The 20,311-nt window shown below is 37.9% G+C and overlaps 1 protein-coding gene across 1 annotated transcript in view; it reads right to left on the bottom strand.

Moving 5' to 3' along the window:
• USF3 (upstream transcription factor family member 3) overlaps positions 1-20,311 on the bottom strand; it is a 42,008-nt gene that overhangs the window by 9,018 nt on the left and 12,679 nt on the right. The window contains exons 2-6 of the mRNA XM_081137898.1: positions 13,295-13,419; positions 11,604-11,668; positions 10,289-10,317; positions 8,080-8,162; positions 1,602-1,698 (exon numbers count right to left, since the gene is read on the bottom strand). Coding sequence (XP_080994024.1) covers positions 1,602-1,698; positions 8,080-8,162; positions 10,289-10,317; positions 11,604-11,668; positions 13,295-13,303 — 283 coding nt within the window. The 5' untranslated portion in view covers positions 13,304-13,419. The remainder of the gene's footprint in view (positions 1-1,601; positions 1,699-8,079; positions 8,163-10,288; positions 10,318-11,603; positions 11,669-13,294; positions 13,420-20,311) is intronic.

Here is a 20,311-nt window from a genome sequence, read left to right as displayed (position 1 = left end):
CGCTTATTGTACACTTACTATATGCCTGGAACTTTTTATTCATTATCTCATTTAATAATAACAATAATCATAACAGACATTTACCAAACATTTACTATGTCCAAGACTTTAAGTGCTTTACCAGAATTCTCTCTTTTAATCTTCATAACAACCATGAGATGGGAACTACCTATTGTCATCGCCATTTTCAGATGTGAGAAACAGGCTCAAAGTAGTTATATAATTTGTCTAAAGTCAACCAGATAGATGCTGTGATTATCCTCACTTAAAGACAAGGAAACTGAGACTTGGAGAGATGAAGTAACTGGCGAGAGGTACTGAGTGATAAATGAAGCCAAGACACAAACTCCCAAGGCTATTGCTCTGACCACTGTTCTAGACCATCACATGGAAGGTGAGTATGCGGAGGAAACTTTTGGGAAATGAAGAGAGAGCAAATGCACAAAAAAGAACCAAAGAAAGGATGTTGACAGAGATGACCATGTAGTCACACTGAAGCTGCCTCCTTTGCTGCTCCGACCCCTGGCCTGGTTGTTCGGCTTTTCCTGAGCCCCATGCAACTTGTATTTTTTTCAATATTGTCCCTTTTCCCTAAGGTAACTTGACTGCCTCAGCCTCTTGGCTGTGAAACCAAAGAAGCTCCCACTAGAAGAATCTACACATCATTCTAGTCTTAGAATCCCTTTTATGGGGTGCCTCAAAATGGTTACCAAACATGCATTACGTATCTAACTACCTGACAGCATCATAAACAGGGCCTGGACCATAAAAGACAACTGACCTAGGTGAGGGGATAAGTTGTTATCTAACTGAAATTCTGAAGGCTGACCTTCCGATATGCTTCCCAATATCCTTCCCGCTTCTTATAAGCACAGCCCAGCATTGTTTCCACCTCCACAAATTCTGCCTTTGTTTCTCTCCAGGCAGTGTGACCTTCTGAGTTGTCACAGGAACTTCTCTCTCTGCTCTTGTCAGAGCCACAAGTAAAGGACAATTCACACTGGCCTACCACTCTGAGCTTTATACTTGCCTGTGATATTTTTCTTTTCAGCTGTTATAAGGAAACCCATTGTCCAGTGCAAATGGAAAAAGGGAACTCATTTGATAACATAAAAAGACTCACCTCTATCTAAAGATCAAATATCATTAAATGATCAGGCAGTCCGATGCACATATTACATGTAATATAAACACTCATGAACTGAGTGTTTGGCCTTTGAGTAAATTCACAGTTAAGTCTTGGCAAAGGCATATCTTTATCTTGTTTTTAGGTTACACTAAGCAGAATCCACCCCCTCATGTAGAATAAAGAAGACCCAGCATTATTTATATCATGAGTTAGGCAAACATGAAAAACACAAAAGTCCAAAGTCAAAGTTATGCATGCCTGCAAGATTAGAATTGCTCACAGAAGGGGGAAAGAGGTAAACTAAGATTAATTTATCTGCAGCACTATTCTCCCGGACCCACAGAATACATGGCCTTAATGTTTGGAGGAAAAAAAGCCTTCTGTATCTTAATGTCAGTTGCATTGTGACACAAAGGCCTGAACATTGGGGGGGAAAAACAACAAATAAAAAAAAGTAAGATAAAGTATTTACCTTGTTCATTGTTTCCTCCATTAAGCAGGAGTTCATCGTTTTGCCTTTTTAATTCTGTTATATATTTAAAGGCTTGGTCCAGGATCATATTCTTGCTCTGCCAAAGAAAATTAACCATTTAAAAGTTTCGCTAAAAGGTAAGAACCTGTCAGAAGAAACTTAAAGCGTTGGTTTTATCATACATATGTGATACGTATCTTTAAAATATTTTTAAATGCACCATATTCAAATGCTTCTACTGTTCATCTTTCATTTGCTGAGTATTTACTGAGCATCTACTATGTGTCAGGCTCTGTCCTAGGCACTAGGGATATAATAAAACAGGAAAAGTTCCTGACCTTGAGGAATTTTATATATATATGTAAATAAGCAAGTGGTAAGTACTGTGAAGAAAAATAAAGAAGAGTAAGGAGGGGCCAGAGAGATGGCAGAAGTTACTTTGTGTATAGACTGAATGTTTGTATCCCCCTACAATTCGTGTTGAAACTCTAATCCCTGCTATGATAGTATCTGGAGGTTGGGATTTTGGGAGATACTTAGGTCATGAGGGTAGATCCCTCATAACTGAGTTGCCCTTAGAAGAAAAGACATGAGAGAGGTGACTGCTCTCTCTCGCTGTTATGTGAGGACATAACCAGGAAGAGAGGCCACACCAGGAAATGAACTGGCTAGCACCTTGACCTTGGACTTCCCAGCCTCCAGAACTGTGAGAAATAAACTTTGGTTGTTTAAACCACCCAGTCTATGCTATTTGTCTTATAGCAGCCCAAAATTTCTAAGACACTCTGTTATAATCTATTTTGTTTAGGGATACTGAGGAAGGCCTCTCTGTAAGGCGACATTTATGCACAACCCCGAAGGAGTTACAACGAAGTATATATGCCTTGGAGGTATCCACCTGGAGGAAGAAGGTCCAGGTAGCAGAATCAGCAAGAGTAAAGGCCCTCAGGCAGGGCCCTGTTTGGCTTGTTGGAGGAAAGTAAGGGGGTGAGCTGACTAAATTATATAAGAGAAGAGGTAAAAGAAGAGACACAGTGAGGGTCTTCAAGACCATTTAAAGATTTTAGATTTTAGTATTATTCTTTACTCTGTCAACCAAACTACAAATTATTCCAAAGAATTGGTTGAGAAAACATGTCATGCTCCCAGTATATGTCATTCCTAAGCTTTTCAAAAAGATTGTATTTTATGTCAAAGTGTTGTTTTATTCTTTATTCTTAATTAATAATTTTAAAAATTGAAAACATAATATATGCATATGGCAAAAGAATAAATAATCTGAAGGGATATGTAATGAAAACTAATATTCCTTTGGGCTTTAACCTTCCAGACCCCTTTCCAGAGGCAACCAATGTAAAGTTACCTGTGTGCCCTTCCAGAATATTCTATGCCAATGTGTGTATCTTTTAAATCCAGATAGGATACTATAAACAGTAAGTTACTGTTTTTAAAAAAATATATCTTGGAGATACTTCTATACAGCATTTAGATATCTTTATCTATGTCATATCTTCTAAAGGCTGTATTTATTTTATTTACCTATTACTGATAAATATTTAAGCTGTATAAGAGGCATTTTGGTTTTTTATTCTTCGGCTATTAAAAATGTTGCAGTGCTTGCCCAGCTGGGCGTGGCTCAGTGGTTTAGAGTCAACCTGGGATCCAGGCAATCGGGGTTCGATTCCCGGTCAGGGCACATGCTTGGGTTGCAGGCTCGATCAATGACTCTCTCATCATTGATGTTTCTATCTCTCTCTCCCTCTCCTTTCCTCTCTCTGAAATCAATCAAGATATATTAAAAAAAAAATTTTTTTTCTAAATGTTGCAGTGCCAACTGCAATTGAAAAACATAAATTATATATTTTTAAAAATATGTCTTTATTGATTTCAGAGAGAGAAAGGGAAAGGGAAGGAGAGACAGAGAAGCATCAATGATGAGAGAGTCATTGATTGGCTGCCTCCTGCATGCTCCCTACTGGGGATCAAGTCCACAACCCAGGCATGTGCCCTGACTGGGAATCGAACCTCGATCTCCTGGATCCTAGGTTGATGCTCAACCACTGAACCACACCTGGCCAGGCCATAAATTATTTTCAAGCAGGAACCAGTGACTTAGGGCTTTGGTTCAGCAAGTTACAATTCTGGGTTCCTTAGACTGAGTCGCAAAAAAGACCCAAAGTAACCTAGTAAACACTTTAGAGAGAGAAAACTGATATTGTCCTTTCTTAACTCAAGAGTCGAGACAAAGGCAGAACTTGACTGTGCCCACTTACTGCCTCTCTACTACAGATGCGGGTGGGGATGTGTAGCAATAGTGAAGAAAATCTTAATCCATTCAGCTTCTGGGAGTCAAATACTGACTTCCATTGCACATTCTAAGACACCAAGGAAGCAAAAGGATTATGGTTTCCTTTCAGAGATACTCATAGGAATGAAAGCCAAGAGCAGGAAAATAAGATTTTACTAGGCAAACACAAATATTTACTGAGCAGCTACTGTACATTAAGATACGGAGGAAGAAAACAGTCAGAGGACATAGCATCTGCCCTTAAGCTTACTATTGTGTTAAAGAAACAGAATGTACTCTTTTAAAAAGTCTAAAAAACATTTATGCAAGACTAAGTACCACGTTGTAGGGGAGAATGAAAAGAAACTGAAGTGTAAGACCTTCCCAAGGGAGGCAGTGTTGAGAAGCGAGCAAGTTGATCTGGCCCTGCCTCCGAAAGCCTGGGAAGGTTCAGGACTGGGAAGCTCTTCAGCTGCCACAGGAGGTGGGGTGAGAGGTATGAGGTTAAAAATGAGGGGACTGGTGGGAAGATTCTTCTTATGCAGCAGAAAGAACCAACCCCCATGCATTCTATGTAGCTGGATGACTTCTCTTTCTGCCTCAGCCACAGGAGACAAGTTTGTTTTCTGTGATACGTAACCAGAGAATTTCAGCCACAGGGATACTTGGCACGGAAGTGAACACGATGAGGCTCCTGAGTGAAAATGGGTGTAAAGTAAAACTCTGCCTCCTAAAGCATGGACCCTCGATGGTTCACTTCCCTGACCCAGCTTCCAGAATAATGGCAACTAGCCTCATACTCTTCCCACGTCTAGGTATAGGGCTAAAGGATTCTGCTCTGGGAAATGAAAAAATTAATAGCTACCCCCAAAACGAAAAAAAGCTACAAATACTGATATTTTTGAGTTTCACAACAACACTAGTTCACCAACTAATCACTCAACAATCAGGGCCACCAACAGACAAGCCTAGTAGATCAGCTTTTTAATGCCTCATTCTCAAATATGAAAAACAACTAAGGATTACTAAACATTTCAGGAAAGTCTCCAAAAAGACAAAACATCAAGACAAAGGGGTGGGGGGGGGAGGGGGGTGCAGATCAGAAGAAAAAATCAACACAGAACACAGAAGAAAACTTTTTTTAAAAATCCTGTAACATTCTCAGAGATCAGATGAAATTGCCTCCATGAAACATGTGGCATGAAAAGAAGCAAAGAGAGTAAGAAAAAAGACTGTTGGAAATTAAAAATATGAGCTGAAATTAAAAACAGAAAAGTTGGAGGAGACCACCAATTGAGATCGAAAAGGAAGGGGAGAGGGTTCCAGAAGTAGTGTTTCAAAGGAAAAAAAGGGAAAATGGAAACTATATGGTACATTTGACCATGTAGAAACTGTACTAAGAGACTGTTAGTAATGTGGAAAAAATTAAAGAGAGGTATATAGAAAATTAAGCAAATGTAAAACAATGAGGCAATTATTGACTCCAAAAAAACAAAAGTTACATATAAAATGAAACATAATATAGTGCACTTCTTGGCTCAACTATAAACAATACTTAGATGATCTTAATAATATAAAAAATGAATGCCAATTTAATCAAAAGTAGTAGTAGAGCCCTGGCTGGGTGGCTTAGTTGATTAGAGTGTCATCTCACACCAAAAGGTTTCAGGTTCCATTCCAGGTCAGGTCATATACCTAGGTTTCAGAGTCCATCCCAGGTCGGGGTGTGTACAGGAGGCAACTGATCTATGTTTCTCTCTCACATCCATGTTTCTCTCTCTCTCTCTCTCTCTCTCTCAAATCAATACACCTATCATCGGGTAAAGATTAAAAAAAGCTGCAGAATTATATTGGGAGGATTAGAGAAGGGGGAGCCAAAGGAGAAGCATAATAGGAAATCAATAGATATATGTAAAACAGAAAATAAGATATAGTAATATAAGCTTGTTATTTTGAAATAGAAAGGTAAATACCAGAAGCAGCTGAGAATAATTGTCTCTAAGGAGCTACATTAGAATTGAGAAGCAGTAGACAGGAGACTAATGTTTGTTGTTTTCAGCTTTTTAGTGCTTTTTGCTGTGTGTATATATTAATTTTTGCATATATCAATTTGATTAAAAATACAATTGTATTAACCAATGTCACCCCAATAAATTCAATAAAAAATTTTTTTAAGAAAGAAAACTCACTAGAAAAATGGGTCAAAAACTAGGTACTACATGAAAAGGGAACATAAAAATACTTAATTAACACATAAAACAATAATGGTTTTTCAAACTAGTTTCAAACCTCTTTAGATTCAGGGAAATGCTAATAAAAACCATGAGATACTGCAATACCAAAAAAAATTAACTTAAAAAGATTAATAACACGGCCCCAGACAGCATGGCTCAGTGGTTGAGCATCGATCTATGATCCAGGAGGTCAAGGTTTGACTCCCAATCAGGGCACATGCCTGGGCTGTGGGCTCGATTCCCAGCGGGGGGCATGCAGGAGGCAGCCAGTCGATGACTCTCTTGTCATTGATGTTTCTGTCTCTCTCTCCCTCTCCCTTCCTCTCTCCGAAATCAATAAAGATATATCTTTTAATTTTTAATTTAAATATCTCTTTATTGATTTCAGAGAGGGGAAGGGAGAGAGAAAGAGATAGAAACATCAGTGATGAGAGTCATTGATTGGCTGCCTCCGGCACGCCCCGGACTGGGAATCGAGCCTACAACCCGGGCATGTGCCCTGACCCGGAATCGAACCCTGACCTCCTGGATCCTAGGTCAATACTCAACCGCTGAGCCACGCCCAGCCCGGCAAGATATATTTTTTTTAAAAATTAAAAAAGATTCACACAGGGCTGGGAGGAGGGAACGGGGACATCTGTAATAGTGTCAATAATAAAAATAAAGATTAAAAACAAGGCTAACACAAATTATGATATCCCATTACAATGGAATACTGTTGGGGGCAGAAATGTTGATCATGCTCCGTTGATCATGACTGTTAGCTATAGTTATAAGAAATATTAATCATTTGGAATGTGATCCATTCTCCTTAACTGCCTATCATCATGGAAAGATTAACAACCTTGTTGCAGAAATATAGGGGTCCCAGAGGTGCTCCACCATTTTGCACACCCCCAGCCTGCATCGCCTCCACCTGCAGGCGCCCCAACCTTTTGTAACCTCCAGCCTGCATTTCCTATAACTTGTTAACCATTATATCCATTCTTATTCCTTTTTGCCCACTTCCCCATGTAATCTTTGCCCTTCTACCCAATATAAGGAATTGGCTTATGGGGGAAGGAGGGTAGAGCAGATTTTATGTGAACGAATCCCTCTGCTCTCCCATTTTGCAGGCAATATTGGAATAAATGCTCAAATGATTCAACCTTGTCTCTACTTAACTGGCTGAAGTAGCGATAGGCAGCCCGGACCCATTATGTCTGGTTTCAATACTATATAACTATTAAAATGTTAGGAGAACACATGAGGAGGTATCTACAACCAAGTCTACTGTGTACCACTGAGTGAAAATACAAAGCAGGTTATAAAGCTACACAGATATATTCACAAAGCAATGTCTAAAAAGGTGTAGAACAACACTTTTAATAGTGATTATAACTTTGGGAGTGGGATGTCAATTTATTTTTTAAACTTTTTTATGCTTTCCATATTGTTTCCATTTCTATTAATTTGTTTTGTTTTCAGCGAGCATACTTTATGCTCATTACCAGAAGAAACAAAAAACTATCTTTCTTAGGGAAAACTGTCAGTTTTAGTAAGCTGAGATTTAAGTGGAGGTTGATAGGAAGTTGAGAACAAAATAAAGAAGAGATCCTTAGAAGATTCTAAGTAAGAATTTAAGATAGTAAAGAACATGATTGGCAGAAAATAAATGCCTTGTAAATACAGCTGCACACATATAAATGTAATCATGGGACTGAGTAATTTGAGATCCTAAAGCTCCAGAAATGATATGGTCCATTTGATCATATAGAAAACTATACCAGAAGACTGTTGGGAGTATGGGAAGAATTAAGCATAGCTATACAGAAAAAAAGCAAATTAAAAATTATGAGGCAATTATTAACTCCAAAAAACTATTCATGACAGGCAACAAAAATAATCATTGTGAGCACAGAAACAACAGGGAATTATCTGTTCACAAGTTATGAATAAAAATGAGTGGACTTCTTACCTGCTTCAGCGCAGGGGAACATGGGATCAGCTCTCCTATTCTGTTAATCCCAGCATTGATTTTTTTCTTCCTATGCCTCTCCACTAGAGAGGGGAAAAAATCCATTTATCAAACCTACAGCCAAATTGCTTCATTCTCCCTAGGTAAAGAAATTTTAGGCAAAGAAAAACCTAAGAAAATATTATCAAATAGTATCTACTGAGACTAACTATAATAAGATTTCTAAGAATGTCATATATTAAGTCTAGTGTTATGAAAACTGATATAGGCAATACTTTTATTAGCACTTTAAAGAATGAAATCTATAATAACTAAATTCAAATTATAAACAGAAATTGCTAATATTACATTACTGTTAGGCAATTATCGTATTTCAGGTAATTACTAGAGATTTTCATAACCAAATTTCAAGAAACCACTAATAAGCTACATTACTAGAAAGTTGCCTCTTTATAGCAGATGGACAAATGAAACCTTCCTAAACAGATTAAAGAACCTTAAAACACCTTTTAGGATGACTAGACGACATCTGTGGAACAAAAAGAGCTATTAGTTATAACTTAAAATAGACAAGAAATGGCAATGGTTTGGTCTTTTCTATGGGGTCTGGGCTGCTCACTTTGGCCCATAAGATTATTCCCATCTAAGAGACTTAGTAACTGACAACTTCTCAATGAACTAAGAAATGTTCCAGGTTTATGTGCTACAACTTTAAAAGTTGTATAGAAGGGTCAAGAGGATACAAGAGATGATCTTTAAGATACTATTAGTAGAAACATTAGTCTGGCTTACTTTCTGTTAGAAAGTTTTCTAAAACCTTCCTGTCTAACAAAAGATTCCAGTGCTTCTAAAAGAATGATCTTTCAGATTGTAGCATAGGTAGGTCTTGTTTTGAAAAATATATACTTTTTGCTTCATAATCTAACTATAAGGACACCCTTTTCAATGACATCTTATCACTCTCAATAAACTGCTATCAGAATATATTTATAGTACCATGTGACAGCTAACTCCACTAAAACATTTAGGTCAGATAGCCAAAACAGATTAGATTTAATTCATATGGCCAAAAAAAAAAGCCCACAAAAAACAAAGCAATAAAGTATAGTTCACCTTTCTTCTGAATTCTCTAACAATAGTATTTGTTGTTACCTAGGAGTGGAATTTTTAATGCGTAGAGGTAAAAAAAAACACCCCAAAACAGTAAGACTCTATCCACAGTGATAAAGGGGAATTCAAAGGCGGTCAACTTCCTTATGGGGAACTGCAATATTCCACCAGTTTTCAACACATCTCTCCACAGATAAAATTTTCCCCAGGGTCCTTTCCTTAAGGAAAGGAATATATCATTTATAATATAGGTAATAGAGATTAACTTAAAAATTCTTCTTAGATCTCAGTGAAGTCCATGATAGAAAATAAATGTTATAAGGTGTACAAAATTATACATATATGCACAATTTCTTCTATAAATGTTTATCTGGCTTTGGCCTATAATTTTAATGTTTGAGATAAAATTTAATATTTATTTTCTACACTTCTTCCTATAATTGAGGACTCCACAACTTGACTTAAGACTGTTCACATTTCAGCCAGGCTGGGCGTGGCTCAGCGGTTAAGCGTCAACCTAGGATCCAGGCGATTAGGGTTCGATTCCCGGTCAGGGCACAAGCCCGGGTTATGGGCTGCAGCCGATCAATGACTCTCTCATCATTGATGTTTCTATCTCTCTCTCTCTCCTTTCCTCTCTCTGAAATCAATAAAGATATATTTAAAAAAAAAAAAAGACTGTTCACATTTCAAATAGCTTTAAGATCTACTGCCTGCTGCTCATCTCTTCCCCGTTCCTCTAGGCAGCCAGGACCCTCTGGAATTTCTGCAAAGTCATACACTCTCCGTTCTATTTGGGAAAAGTATATCTAGAATCACTCAAAATACTAAAATCACTGAGTGAGTGAAATCACTTAAAACACTGGCTCCAGGGGTATAGTAATCCTTAAATTATCTAAATAGACAATAAATCAGAAGATGATAAGCCATCTTCATGAGCTGCAGGGGTGTTTGGTCAATTACAATCAATACAGAAATACTTTCCTACAATGAATGAATAATGATTTTATACTTATAGCATAAAATATTATAATAAACTGCAATATAATCTCATTTTGAATGCAAAAATTTTAACAAATAAAATTTAAATTGTTTCTACCTGCATTGTGTGTCTCCCGGTTTTTCTTTCTGAAACAAAAAGTGGAGATAAAAGGAACATGAAAATAATAGAAAAACATTTTCACCAATTTATATTTTGAGAACCATAAAAATAAATTTTATGAATTTGCATTTGTTGTATCAATAAGAACTATCTGAAGAAAAATTTTCTTAATATATACAGTGGTACCTCGGTTTTCTAATGCAATCCGTTCCAGAAGACCATTCAAGTTCTGAAACATTGGAAAACCGAGGGGTCAACAGCCGACAGCTAGACCTCAGATCTTGCACTCAGCGGAAGCCGTGTGACATGTTCGACTTCCGAAGTGTGTTTGAAAACCGAAGCACTTACTTCCAGGTTTATGGTGTTCGTAAACTGAAATGTTTGTCAACAGAGACATTTGAAAACTGAGGTATCACTGTATTACGGTATGAAAACTTAACTGCAGATACATCAATATAAATTTAGAACCCACAATTTTTTTAAGTAACTACCATTCTTTATTCTTCCATACCCACAAGCCACTGGTCAGGAAGTAAATAAATCACTGAAAATTATTTGAAAAATGTAATTAAGGAGCTAGTCAACTCTCAAAGTGATGTGCCAAGTAGGTGACTTCTTGCCCTGGCACCCAGGCTGAGGTTGAGGTGAGTGTGTAAAGGGGACAAGCAACAGTAGAGAGGAGCCAGGAAATCCCCAGGGAGGGAAGTATGGCAGCCACCAGCAACTGCACTGACAATTGGCATTTCAGTCATCTTTTGCTTAAATTTTCTTAAAACCTAATCTACTAAAAACACTGATTTTCCCTTTCAGGTACCATTTCTCAATACATTAACATTCTCTAACAGTTACTGGATAAGAAAAGATAATTGTGATTTTAATACTAATGGAAGCATTGACCATGTAATTCCAAGCAGAAACACTGGACAAAATGCTAGAAATCCAGAAGGGGGGTATATAAAGAACTAGAAATAATATTGAACTGCTATGCATATTGGCATTAATGGTTTCTAATGTCACAAACTGTGTATTCAGACTGACTTCAGCCTCAGTGAACTCAGGATCTACAAAGACTAATCCTGTATAGAAGTAAAATTTTCAGGAGAAATTAAACATTTAGAATAGATTTGGTATTATACTTTTCACACTGCTGATAGAATGAGGGCAGGTAAATTTTAACTATGTACCCCTTTCCATAAACCTTTTTCTATTTATCCACATATTTTAGAAGAGTAATGACTACTTACTTAACAAAGCGGGGACTAATTCTGCTTATCTTCTGAAACTATATTATTTTTGAACTGTGGCTACATACCTGTGCTGCCGTTTTGTAGGAGTCTCATTCTCTGTCATTTCTGGCATGGTTACAATGACAGGAGCCTACAAGGCATGGAAAGACACAGTAAGTTTAAAATCATTCTAGTATCTCAGTGAAATTGATTAATAGCAACTTGGTTCAGCCCGGCTGGCATGGCTCAGTGGCTGAGCATCAACCTATGATCCAGAAGACCGCGGTATAATTCCTGGTCAGGGCACATGCCCAGGTTGTGGGCTTGATCCCCAGTGGGGGGCGTGTGGGAGGCAGGCGATCAATAACTCATTGTTGACGTTTCTATCTATCTCTCTCCCTTCCTCTCTCTAAAATCAATAAAGACATATTAAAAAAATATATATATAGCAACTTGGCTCAAATACCAAATGCTAAAAAAATAAATGACATCATGAAAAAAGCACTGGTTTAAGTGTTGGGGATAGAAAAAGGGACAAAGATATCATATCTAGCAGATAGAGAATAAGATGAACATCCAATGTGAGGTGTAGCCAGAAAGTGCTCGAGAAGTCTGGCAGAGAGAAATACCACTAAGGGCCTGGAAATCAAGAAAAGCTTAAAGGGGATGTGGATTTGAGCAAGACCTAGAAAGACAGGTAAAACATACTTGAGTTAGGAGAGTATGTTCTTTGTTCACGATACTGTTTGTTTGTGACACAAAATTTAAACTAGAACAATGGACCCCCCCCTCTGAATACAGAATAAACAAAGTGACAAGCAGATAAGCATGTAATATTCCATACATGGAAGCAAGCATTCATTCACTCATTTACTAGGCTTCTTTCATTTCAAACCACTAGAAGTCTTATGTTATCATTTGAGAGTCACTATACTCTGAGTATGAATATGAAAATTCTATTTACATTTAAAATATCAAGATAGTAAAGAATGTATATACTGTAAGAAAATATACACATGTGCCAAAAAAAGCCTGAAAGCAAATACATTAAAATATTAATCATAGTCATATAAGGCCAGCAATATGAGGTGATTTCTCTCTCTTTTCTGATTTTCAAATATTCTGTAATGAAAACCTAACTGCTTTTAAATCTCAGGAATGGACAACCTTTCAAAAGAGGTCGTCTGTCATGTTGGCCTACCTGTTCTGGGACACTGGAGAACACACAAGCGTGGTTCACCAGTTTTCTCTCTAAGAGAGAAAGAAGGCAGCAAGTATGGACTCAGAAGTCAGCACAACCATAAAATCTGGTTCTGCCATTTCCTAGCTGTGGGGTCCTAAGCAAGTTATACAACCTCTTGTAATCTCGACATGTTTCATCTACAAAATGGATCATAATCACAGTATCTAGATCACTGGGTCATTTCAAAAAAGGAAGGAAAGAATGCAGGGAGAGGACAACAGCACAGGTGCCTAGCAGTAAGAATTCAATAAATGTGAGCTATGAATAGTGATGAGGTATTTCAGGTGAAGGCCTTAGCCCGGGAAGGAGGTGAAGGGTCCTGGGAAATAAGTAGAAGTAAATGCAGAGAAGGTGATGACAGGAATGCTGACAGAAGCAGTATGGGGAGAAATGTGTGCTTAAGACCCACTTTCAGCAGCTTATTCCACCTCTCCGTAACACTCGTGAAGGTACATATCCGCCTAAAAGCAACACACTCACATTAGATGACCATATAATGATAATGTGGGACACGTGAGAAAATAAATCCGTCACCTTTCTCATCCAAGGGCTTGCAGAATTTCTTCACTTTTGATTCCTGGCTTCCAACGCCTCCCGTTTATGATCCAAATCTATCATCTTCTGCCAGAAGATGGTCTATAAGTTATGTTTTCTTCTTACTACACAAGAGAAAAATCAATAAATGTTTATAGCAGCACGTAAAACAAGAACTGGCGATCTATGGCATGCAGGCAGATTTTCACTTGCAAGGTAATAAATGTAGTTGCTTTCAAAAGTCACTTTCCTATGGCTTACCGGTGCTCCACCCACACAGAGAGGGTAGTACTGCAGCTACTGGACGGTGGGAGCCCAGGTGATTCTCTCCTTTCCTGTAGGCATGCTCACTATCCCCCAGGTTCTCCTTGTCCTCCACCTAGCTCTTACACTAAGGCCTGTCCTTAATTATCTTCCCTTCAATCCCCCCTTCTCTCTGGTCAGAGTGACTCAAAATTTACTCAAGGACCTTCCACTAAGTGAGTGACACTAGGAAGACAGGAAGACAGCAAGACCACACTCAGACCTGTGCATTGCATGAGCTCTGTAAACCAAAATTAATTTTGGGCTGTAATAAATAATTACAAGCATTTATTTAAGCAAAAAGAGCTGCCACCCAGAAGACAGATTCAGGTAGCAACCTAAATTGTGACCACCAATATAAAGGAAAGGCCGTGTTTTTTTTTATAGCGAAAGTTCCCACCCAGGTTTCCATTAGGTCCATTTTATGTAAATGAAGTATCCAAATTGTGCAGTTCTGATTGGACAGGGCAGGTCTCACTCATGGCTATTAGACTCTTATTTTCATAAAATCTGGGCCCTCAGTAGACAATGGGGAGTCCATCTCAGCAGATCAATCCCTTCTCGAGGTTCATATCACATAACCTTTCCTCTCAGGAAACACGGCTCTAAAAACGTGTCGATTTGGGGGCTCATCCCAGATGAATGAGAAGCACTGAGTAGAGCCCAAGAATCTGTATTTTCAACCAGGTCTCTAGGTGGTTTTTCTTTTTCTTTTTTTCCTTCCCCTCAGCCCCTTCATTTTTTTTTTTAAACAAAAATGTTTGAGAAACTTAGCTCTAGAGCAATGCCTCCTAAACATTCTTGATAAGAATTATCAGAAGGTACTCATTAAAAATACAAATAAATTCTCAGCCCATCCCAGACCCACTGAACCAGTCTGTAAGCAAGAATTCCAATCTCTAAGAGGGGGGTTCCCAAAATTTAATAAGTGCCCCAAATGATTCTCATCAAGAAAACTTAGAAACAGGCAAATATTTTTAATTGGTGAAACTTCAGGCATCTGACTAATATCCTATTGTAGGAGAGATTATTTGGAATGTGGCCCGACAGCTGACCACGTAATTTTATCTACAAACCAGTAAGGTCAGATTTGCCTCATACCCATGAGTCAACATTTAATCATTAGTATCAAGTTCCAGTTGCTCTCCAGTAGCATTTTTAAAAATTTGCAGATTCATGCTACAATTAAGAAACATGAAGTACAAGTTCTAATTTTCTAAACACCTAGTGTCATTTAACGCAAATGACACTAAAGGCCTATCATATAAGTTAAACGCATTCATTGCACTATGGTGAAAGCCAGCAGCTCAGCTGAAAAAGGTATACAACTGCAAATTAAAAACATCCAGTTTACTAAACATCACTATAAATATCCATCTCGAACCAATATTTTAACCAATTCAATTACATCTCATTCAATACAAACTAATTTCCAAGTCCAAATCCTACTGATATTAAAATTGGATTCCTGACGTTAAATAAGAACATTTGGCCCAGCCGGGCATGGCTCAGCGGTTGAGCATTGACCTGGGATCCAGGAGATCGAAGTTCGATTCCCAGTCCGGGCAGTGCAGGAGGCAGCTGATCAATGACTCTCTCATCATTGATGTTTCTATCTCTCTCTCTCCCTCCCTTCCTCTCTCTGAAATCAATAAAGATATATTTAAAAAAAAAAATACTCTGGTTTCTCTTCAGATCGTATAAATCTTTCACCTTAAAAAAGCAAAAAACACTTGTTCGCATAAGGAACTATATAATATTGTCACAAACCTTTGTCCACTTATTAATCTTCTAATAAGGAAGTGACACTTTTCATACAGTATTTATATAACTATATAAAAATATATCCTTTAAAATAGGTAAAGCCCTACCTGGTTTTGCTCAGTGGTTAGAGAGTCAGCCCACAGACTGAAGTGTCTTGGGTTCAATTCCAGTCAACGGCACGTACCTTGGTTGCTGGCTCAATCCTGCCTTCCCCCTTTCAGGGGTGTGCGGGAGGCAACCAATCAATGTGTCTCTCTCACATGGATGTCTGTCTCTCTCTCCCTTCTACTCTTTCTGAAAAGCAATGGAAAAAATATCCTCCAGTAAAGATTAAAAAAAAATTTCTTTTTTAATATTTAAAGTGCTGTGGACAAAGGGGGGGCTCTGTACTCAATCAACAAAAAGGAACTTCACAGGGTGATCTCATTATAAATTCCTAACTGTGCAGGTCATGTGGGCAATCACGCCCCAGGCCTATAAAAGGTTTACCTTTGCCTTAAACAAAGCCTGTCCGTTACTCTTGGGAATCTAGAGTAACACACCTTGGGAATGCCATGAGCAATCCTCTCTTCCAGACCCCTCTGAAAAGTAACCACCCTAAAGGGAGCACATAATCTGTTCACTATAAAGTAATCTTATCAGAGGTTCCCTGCCTTGCTTTTTCCCACCTTCACATAATGTTCTGATGTTCCCTCCTTAATCCCAAATATATAAAAGAAACTGCAAAACTATCAATATCCAGTGTTTGTGATCTTGCTTCCTGGCATGTCCTCAGTATGGATCAAATGACCTCATAAAAATTCTCTGCAGGTTTGGACATTCTTACATTGACAGTGTCATGAATTTTTAAAGAAAGACTTCAAAATGTTACATTAGTAATCCATGAATTATTTTTCATGGTAAGAAAGGATTATTTCTGAAAATTAGTCATACCCAATGGTTCTCAAAGTGTGGTCTTTATTTTATTTATTTTAGAGAGAGTGAGGGGGAGGGAGGAAGGAAAAGGGAGAGGGAGAAAGAGGGGGGGGAACAATTTTGTTTTTCCATTTATTTATGCATTCATAGGTTGTTTCTTGTATATGCCCTACCCAGGATACAACCTGAAACCTTGGCATACCAGGACAACGCTCTAACAAACTGAGCTACCCAGCCAGGGCCTAAAATCACATCTTTAAAACTTTTTTTCCTCTTGAGGTAAAGCTTACACATAATAAAATGCATAAATCTAAAGTGTTTTGACAAATGCACACACCTGTGTGATCCAACCCTATCAAAGTATATCACCAGAGAAAAGTTCTCTCATGACTTCCTAATCCTTTCCTTCCCCTCCTCCTACAGAGGTAACCAGTGTTCTCATTGCTTTTTTTAAACATAGAACTTCAGAATGTATTAATTGAAAATTCTATTTTGTCAAGGTCTCACTGGGCATAACATTTTTAAAATTCACCCGATAGTTTGTAACTTTCTTATTGCTGAGTAGGAATATGTAACATTGTGTGAATTTAAAAGTTTGTTTATGCATTTTTCTGCTGATGTACTATTTCCATGTTTTGGCTATTCTGAAGGAAGCTACTATCCATGAACATTCTTGTATAAGTCTTTTTGTGGATATAGTCTTTCACTTCTCTTGGCCAAATATCTGGGAGTAGAATTGCTTATCACACACCCTGCAGTTCCATCCCTTGGTATTTACCCAAGAGAAATGAAAGACTATATCCACAAAAAGACTTATACAAGAACATTTAACACACACTCCCACCCACAATGTAGATTTCTGTTTGCTCCATAGCCTCATTAACACTGGGTTTTGTCAGACTATTAATTTTAGCCATTCTGGTGGGTATATAATGTACAGTTTAATTTTAATTTCTTGATGACTAATAATACTACATTTTTATGTGCTTATTAAGTCCATTTGTAGATCTTCTTTTGTCCGCTCATAACTTTTGTCAATTTTTAAATTAGATTGCTCATCTTTTTATTGTTGATTTACAGAAAGTCTTTATATATTGAGTTATTTATATCTTCTGGATTCCTATCCTTTGTCTCAAATATATTTTGCAAATATTTTCTCCAATTATGTGGCCTGCCTATGCATTTTCTTAATTGTGTCTTTTAGTGAGCAAAAGTTCTTGATAAAGCTTAACATCAATTTTTTCTCTTATTATTCCCTTTGGTGTCCTATCCAAAAAACCTTACCCATGCCCAAGACATTCTCCTATGAAAGATATTCTAGAAAGTGTATAATTAATTAATAATTATCATATTTAGGTCAATAATCCATATTATTTATGGTGTGAGGTAAGAGTCAGAGTACTTTTTTTCCCATATGGATATTTAGTTGTTCCAACACCAATGGTTGAAAAGATTTCCTTTCCTTAATAGCATCTTTGTGTAAAATCAAATGGCCATAAGTGTGGTTCCATTTCTAGATTCACTATTCTGTTGCTCTCTCTTTTGATCTATCCTTACACTACTACCACACAGTCTTGATTAAGTATATATTTAAAATATAGATTCCTACACCCCACCGCAGACCTACTGAGTAAGATTCATGGGAGGGAAAGGTCCAGGAATATGAAGTTCTAACAGGCTTCCTAGTTGATTCATATGACCCTAAAGTTTGAAAGGTATTATTAGTTTAATACTCCTTCTTCTAAAACTGACACAAATTGATGAGTTCACAAAATTAAGGTCCATATCAGAGCAGTGAACTTGGAATTAAAAAACCTGAGCTCTTTTTCTAGCTTCACTACTCAATAGCTAGATATTTTATTTACTATAACTTAGGGTCTAAGTTTTAGCACATGTAAAACAAGGAAGTAGGACTAGTCAATCATTCAAGTATGGATTGAGTACCCACACTGCCCAGGAAAGGTAGATATAAAGATGAATAAGGCAGTCCTAGTCAGTGTGGCTCAGTTGGCTGAGTGTCACCATCCTGTGTACCAAAAGGTCACCAGTTTGATTCCCGGTCAGGGCACATGCCCAGGGCTGCATGCAGGAGGTAACCAATCAAAGTTCCTCTCTCACATAGATGTCTCTCTCTCTCCCTCTCCTCCCCCTCTTCCTCTAAAAAACAATAAAGACATATTTTAAACAAAAGAAAAGATGAAAAACTAAAGATAAATAAGGCAGGTCTGCCCTCAAGAAGAATGCAGTCTAGATCAGGGCGATACAAAGGAACTTGGAGAAATGGAAATACTCTGTATCTGTTCTATCCACATGGTCACCACTAGTAATATTTAAGTGCTTGAAATGTGGCTAGTGAGGCCATGTAATTAAATTTTTAATTTTATATAATTTTAAGTAATTTAAATTAAATTGATACATGTGGCTGCTGTATTGGAGAGCACGGGAATGGAAAAAATAAGTAAAAAATGAATTAAAAAATTAGTTCATGAATGCCAGCTTCCTGGTTTTGATACTGTCCTACAGCTATATAAGATGTCACCAGTGCTCGGCCAGGTGTAGCTCAGGGGTTGAGCACTGACCTAGGATCCAGGAGGTCACAGTTCGATTCTGGGTCAGGGCACATGCCCGGGATATGGGCTCGATCCCCAGCAGGGTGTATGCAGAAGGCAGCAGATCAATGATGACTCTCTCATCATTGATGTTTCTCTCTCCCTCTCCCTTCCTCTCTCTGAAATCAATAAAGATATTTTTTGATTAATTAATTTTAAAAAATAGAACTACCATATGATCTAGCAATCACACTTCTGGGTATATATCCAAAGGAAATAAAATCACTATCTCAAAGAGATATCTGTACTCCCATCATTGCAGCATTATTCACAGTAGCCAAGATATAGAAATAACCTAAGTGTCCATTGACAGATATATGGATAAAAAAATATATTCTACATAAGTGGATAAAAATATGAGATATTATTAAGCCTTTTAAAAAAGGAAATTGTGCCCTGGCCAGTTTGGCTCAGTAGAATGTCAGTCTGCTGACTGAAGGGTCCCAGGTTCAGTTCCTCTCAAGGGCCCATACCTCAGTTGCAGGCTTGATCCCCGGCCCTGGTCGGGGTGTGTGTGGGAAGCAACCAGTCTACATGTCTCTCTCACATCGATGTCACTCTCTCTCTCCCTTCCACTTTCTCTGAAAAGCAATGGAAAACATATCCTCTGGCGAGGATTAAAAAAAAAAAGGAATTTGTGCCCTGCTAGGTGTGGCTCAGCAGTTGAGCGTCGACCTAGGATCCAGGCAATCGGGGTTCGATTCCTGGTCAGGGCACATGCCTGGGTTGCAGGCTCGATCAATGACTCTCGTAATTGGTGTTTCTCTCTCTCTCTCTCTCCCTCTCCTGTCCTCTCTCTGAAATCAATAAAGATATGTTGTTGTTTTTTTAAAAAAAAAGGAATTTGTGACAATATGGATCAGGCTAGAGGACATGATGCTCAGTGACAAAGTCAGAATGCAGAAAAACAAATACTTTATGATCTCGCTTATACTGTATTTGGAAAATGAAAAATTCAAGCTCATAGTAACAGAGGTTGGAATGGTGGTTACCAGGGATAGGGACTGGGAGGAATGGGACAAGGCTGGCCAAAGGGTACAAATGTTCAGTTATAAGATAAGTGCTGAAGATCTAATTAGAGCATGGTGACTACAGATAATAATAAGGTATTGTATATTTGAAACTTGCTAAGATAGATCTTAAGTGTTCTCACCATAGAAGGTAATTGTGTGAAGTGATGGATGAGTTAATTAGATTGATTGTGGTAAGCATTTCACCATATATACTTATATCAAATCATCATGTTGTAACCTTAAATATATTCAATTTTTTTTTCTTAAATCCTCACCCAAGGATATTTTTTTCATTGTTTTTCAGGGGGGGGGGGGGCGGGGAGAAACATCAATGTGAGAGAGACACATCAATCAACTGGTTGCCTCCCACATGAGCCCTGATGGGGCCGGATTCAGCCTGCAACCGAGGCACA

This window comes from Miniopterus schreibersii (assembly GCF_964146895.1).
Source record: "Miniopterus schreibersii genome assembly, chromosome: 5".
Classification (NCBI taxonomy): domain Eukaryota; kingdom Metazoa; phylum Chordata; class Mammalia; order Chiroptera; family Miniopteridae; genus Miniopterus; species Miniopterus schreibersii.
This window is presented reverse-complemented; position numbering and strand designations above follow the sequence as displayed.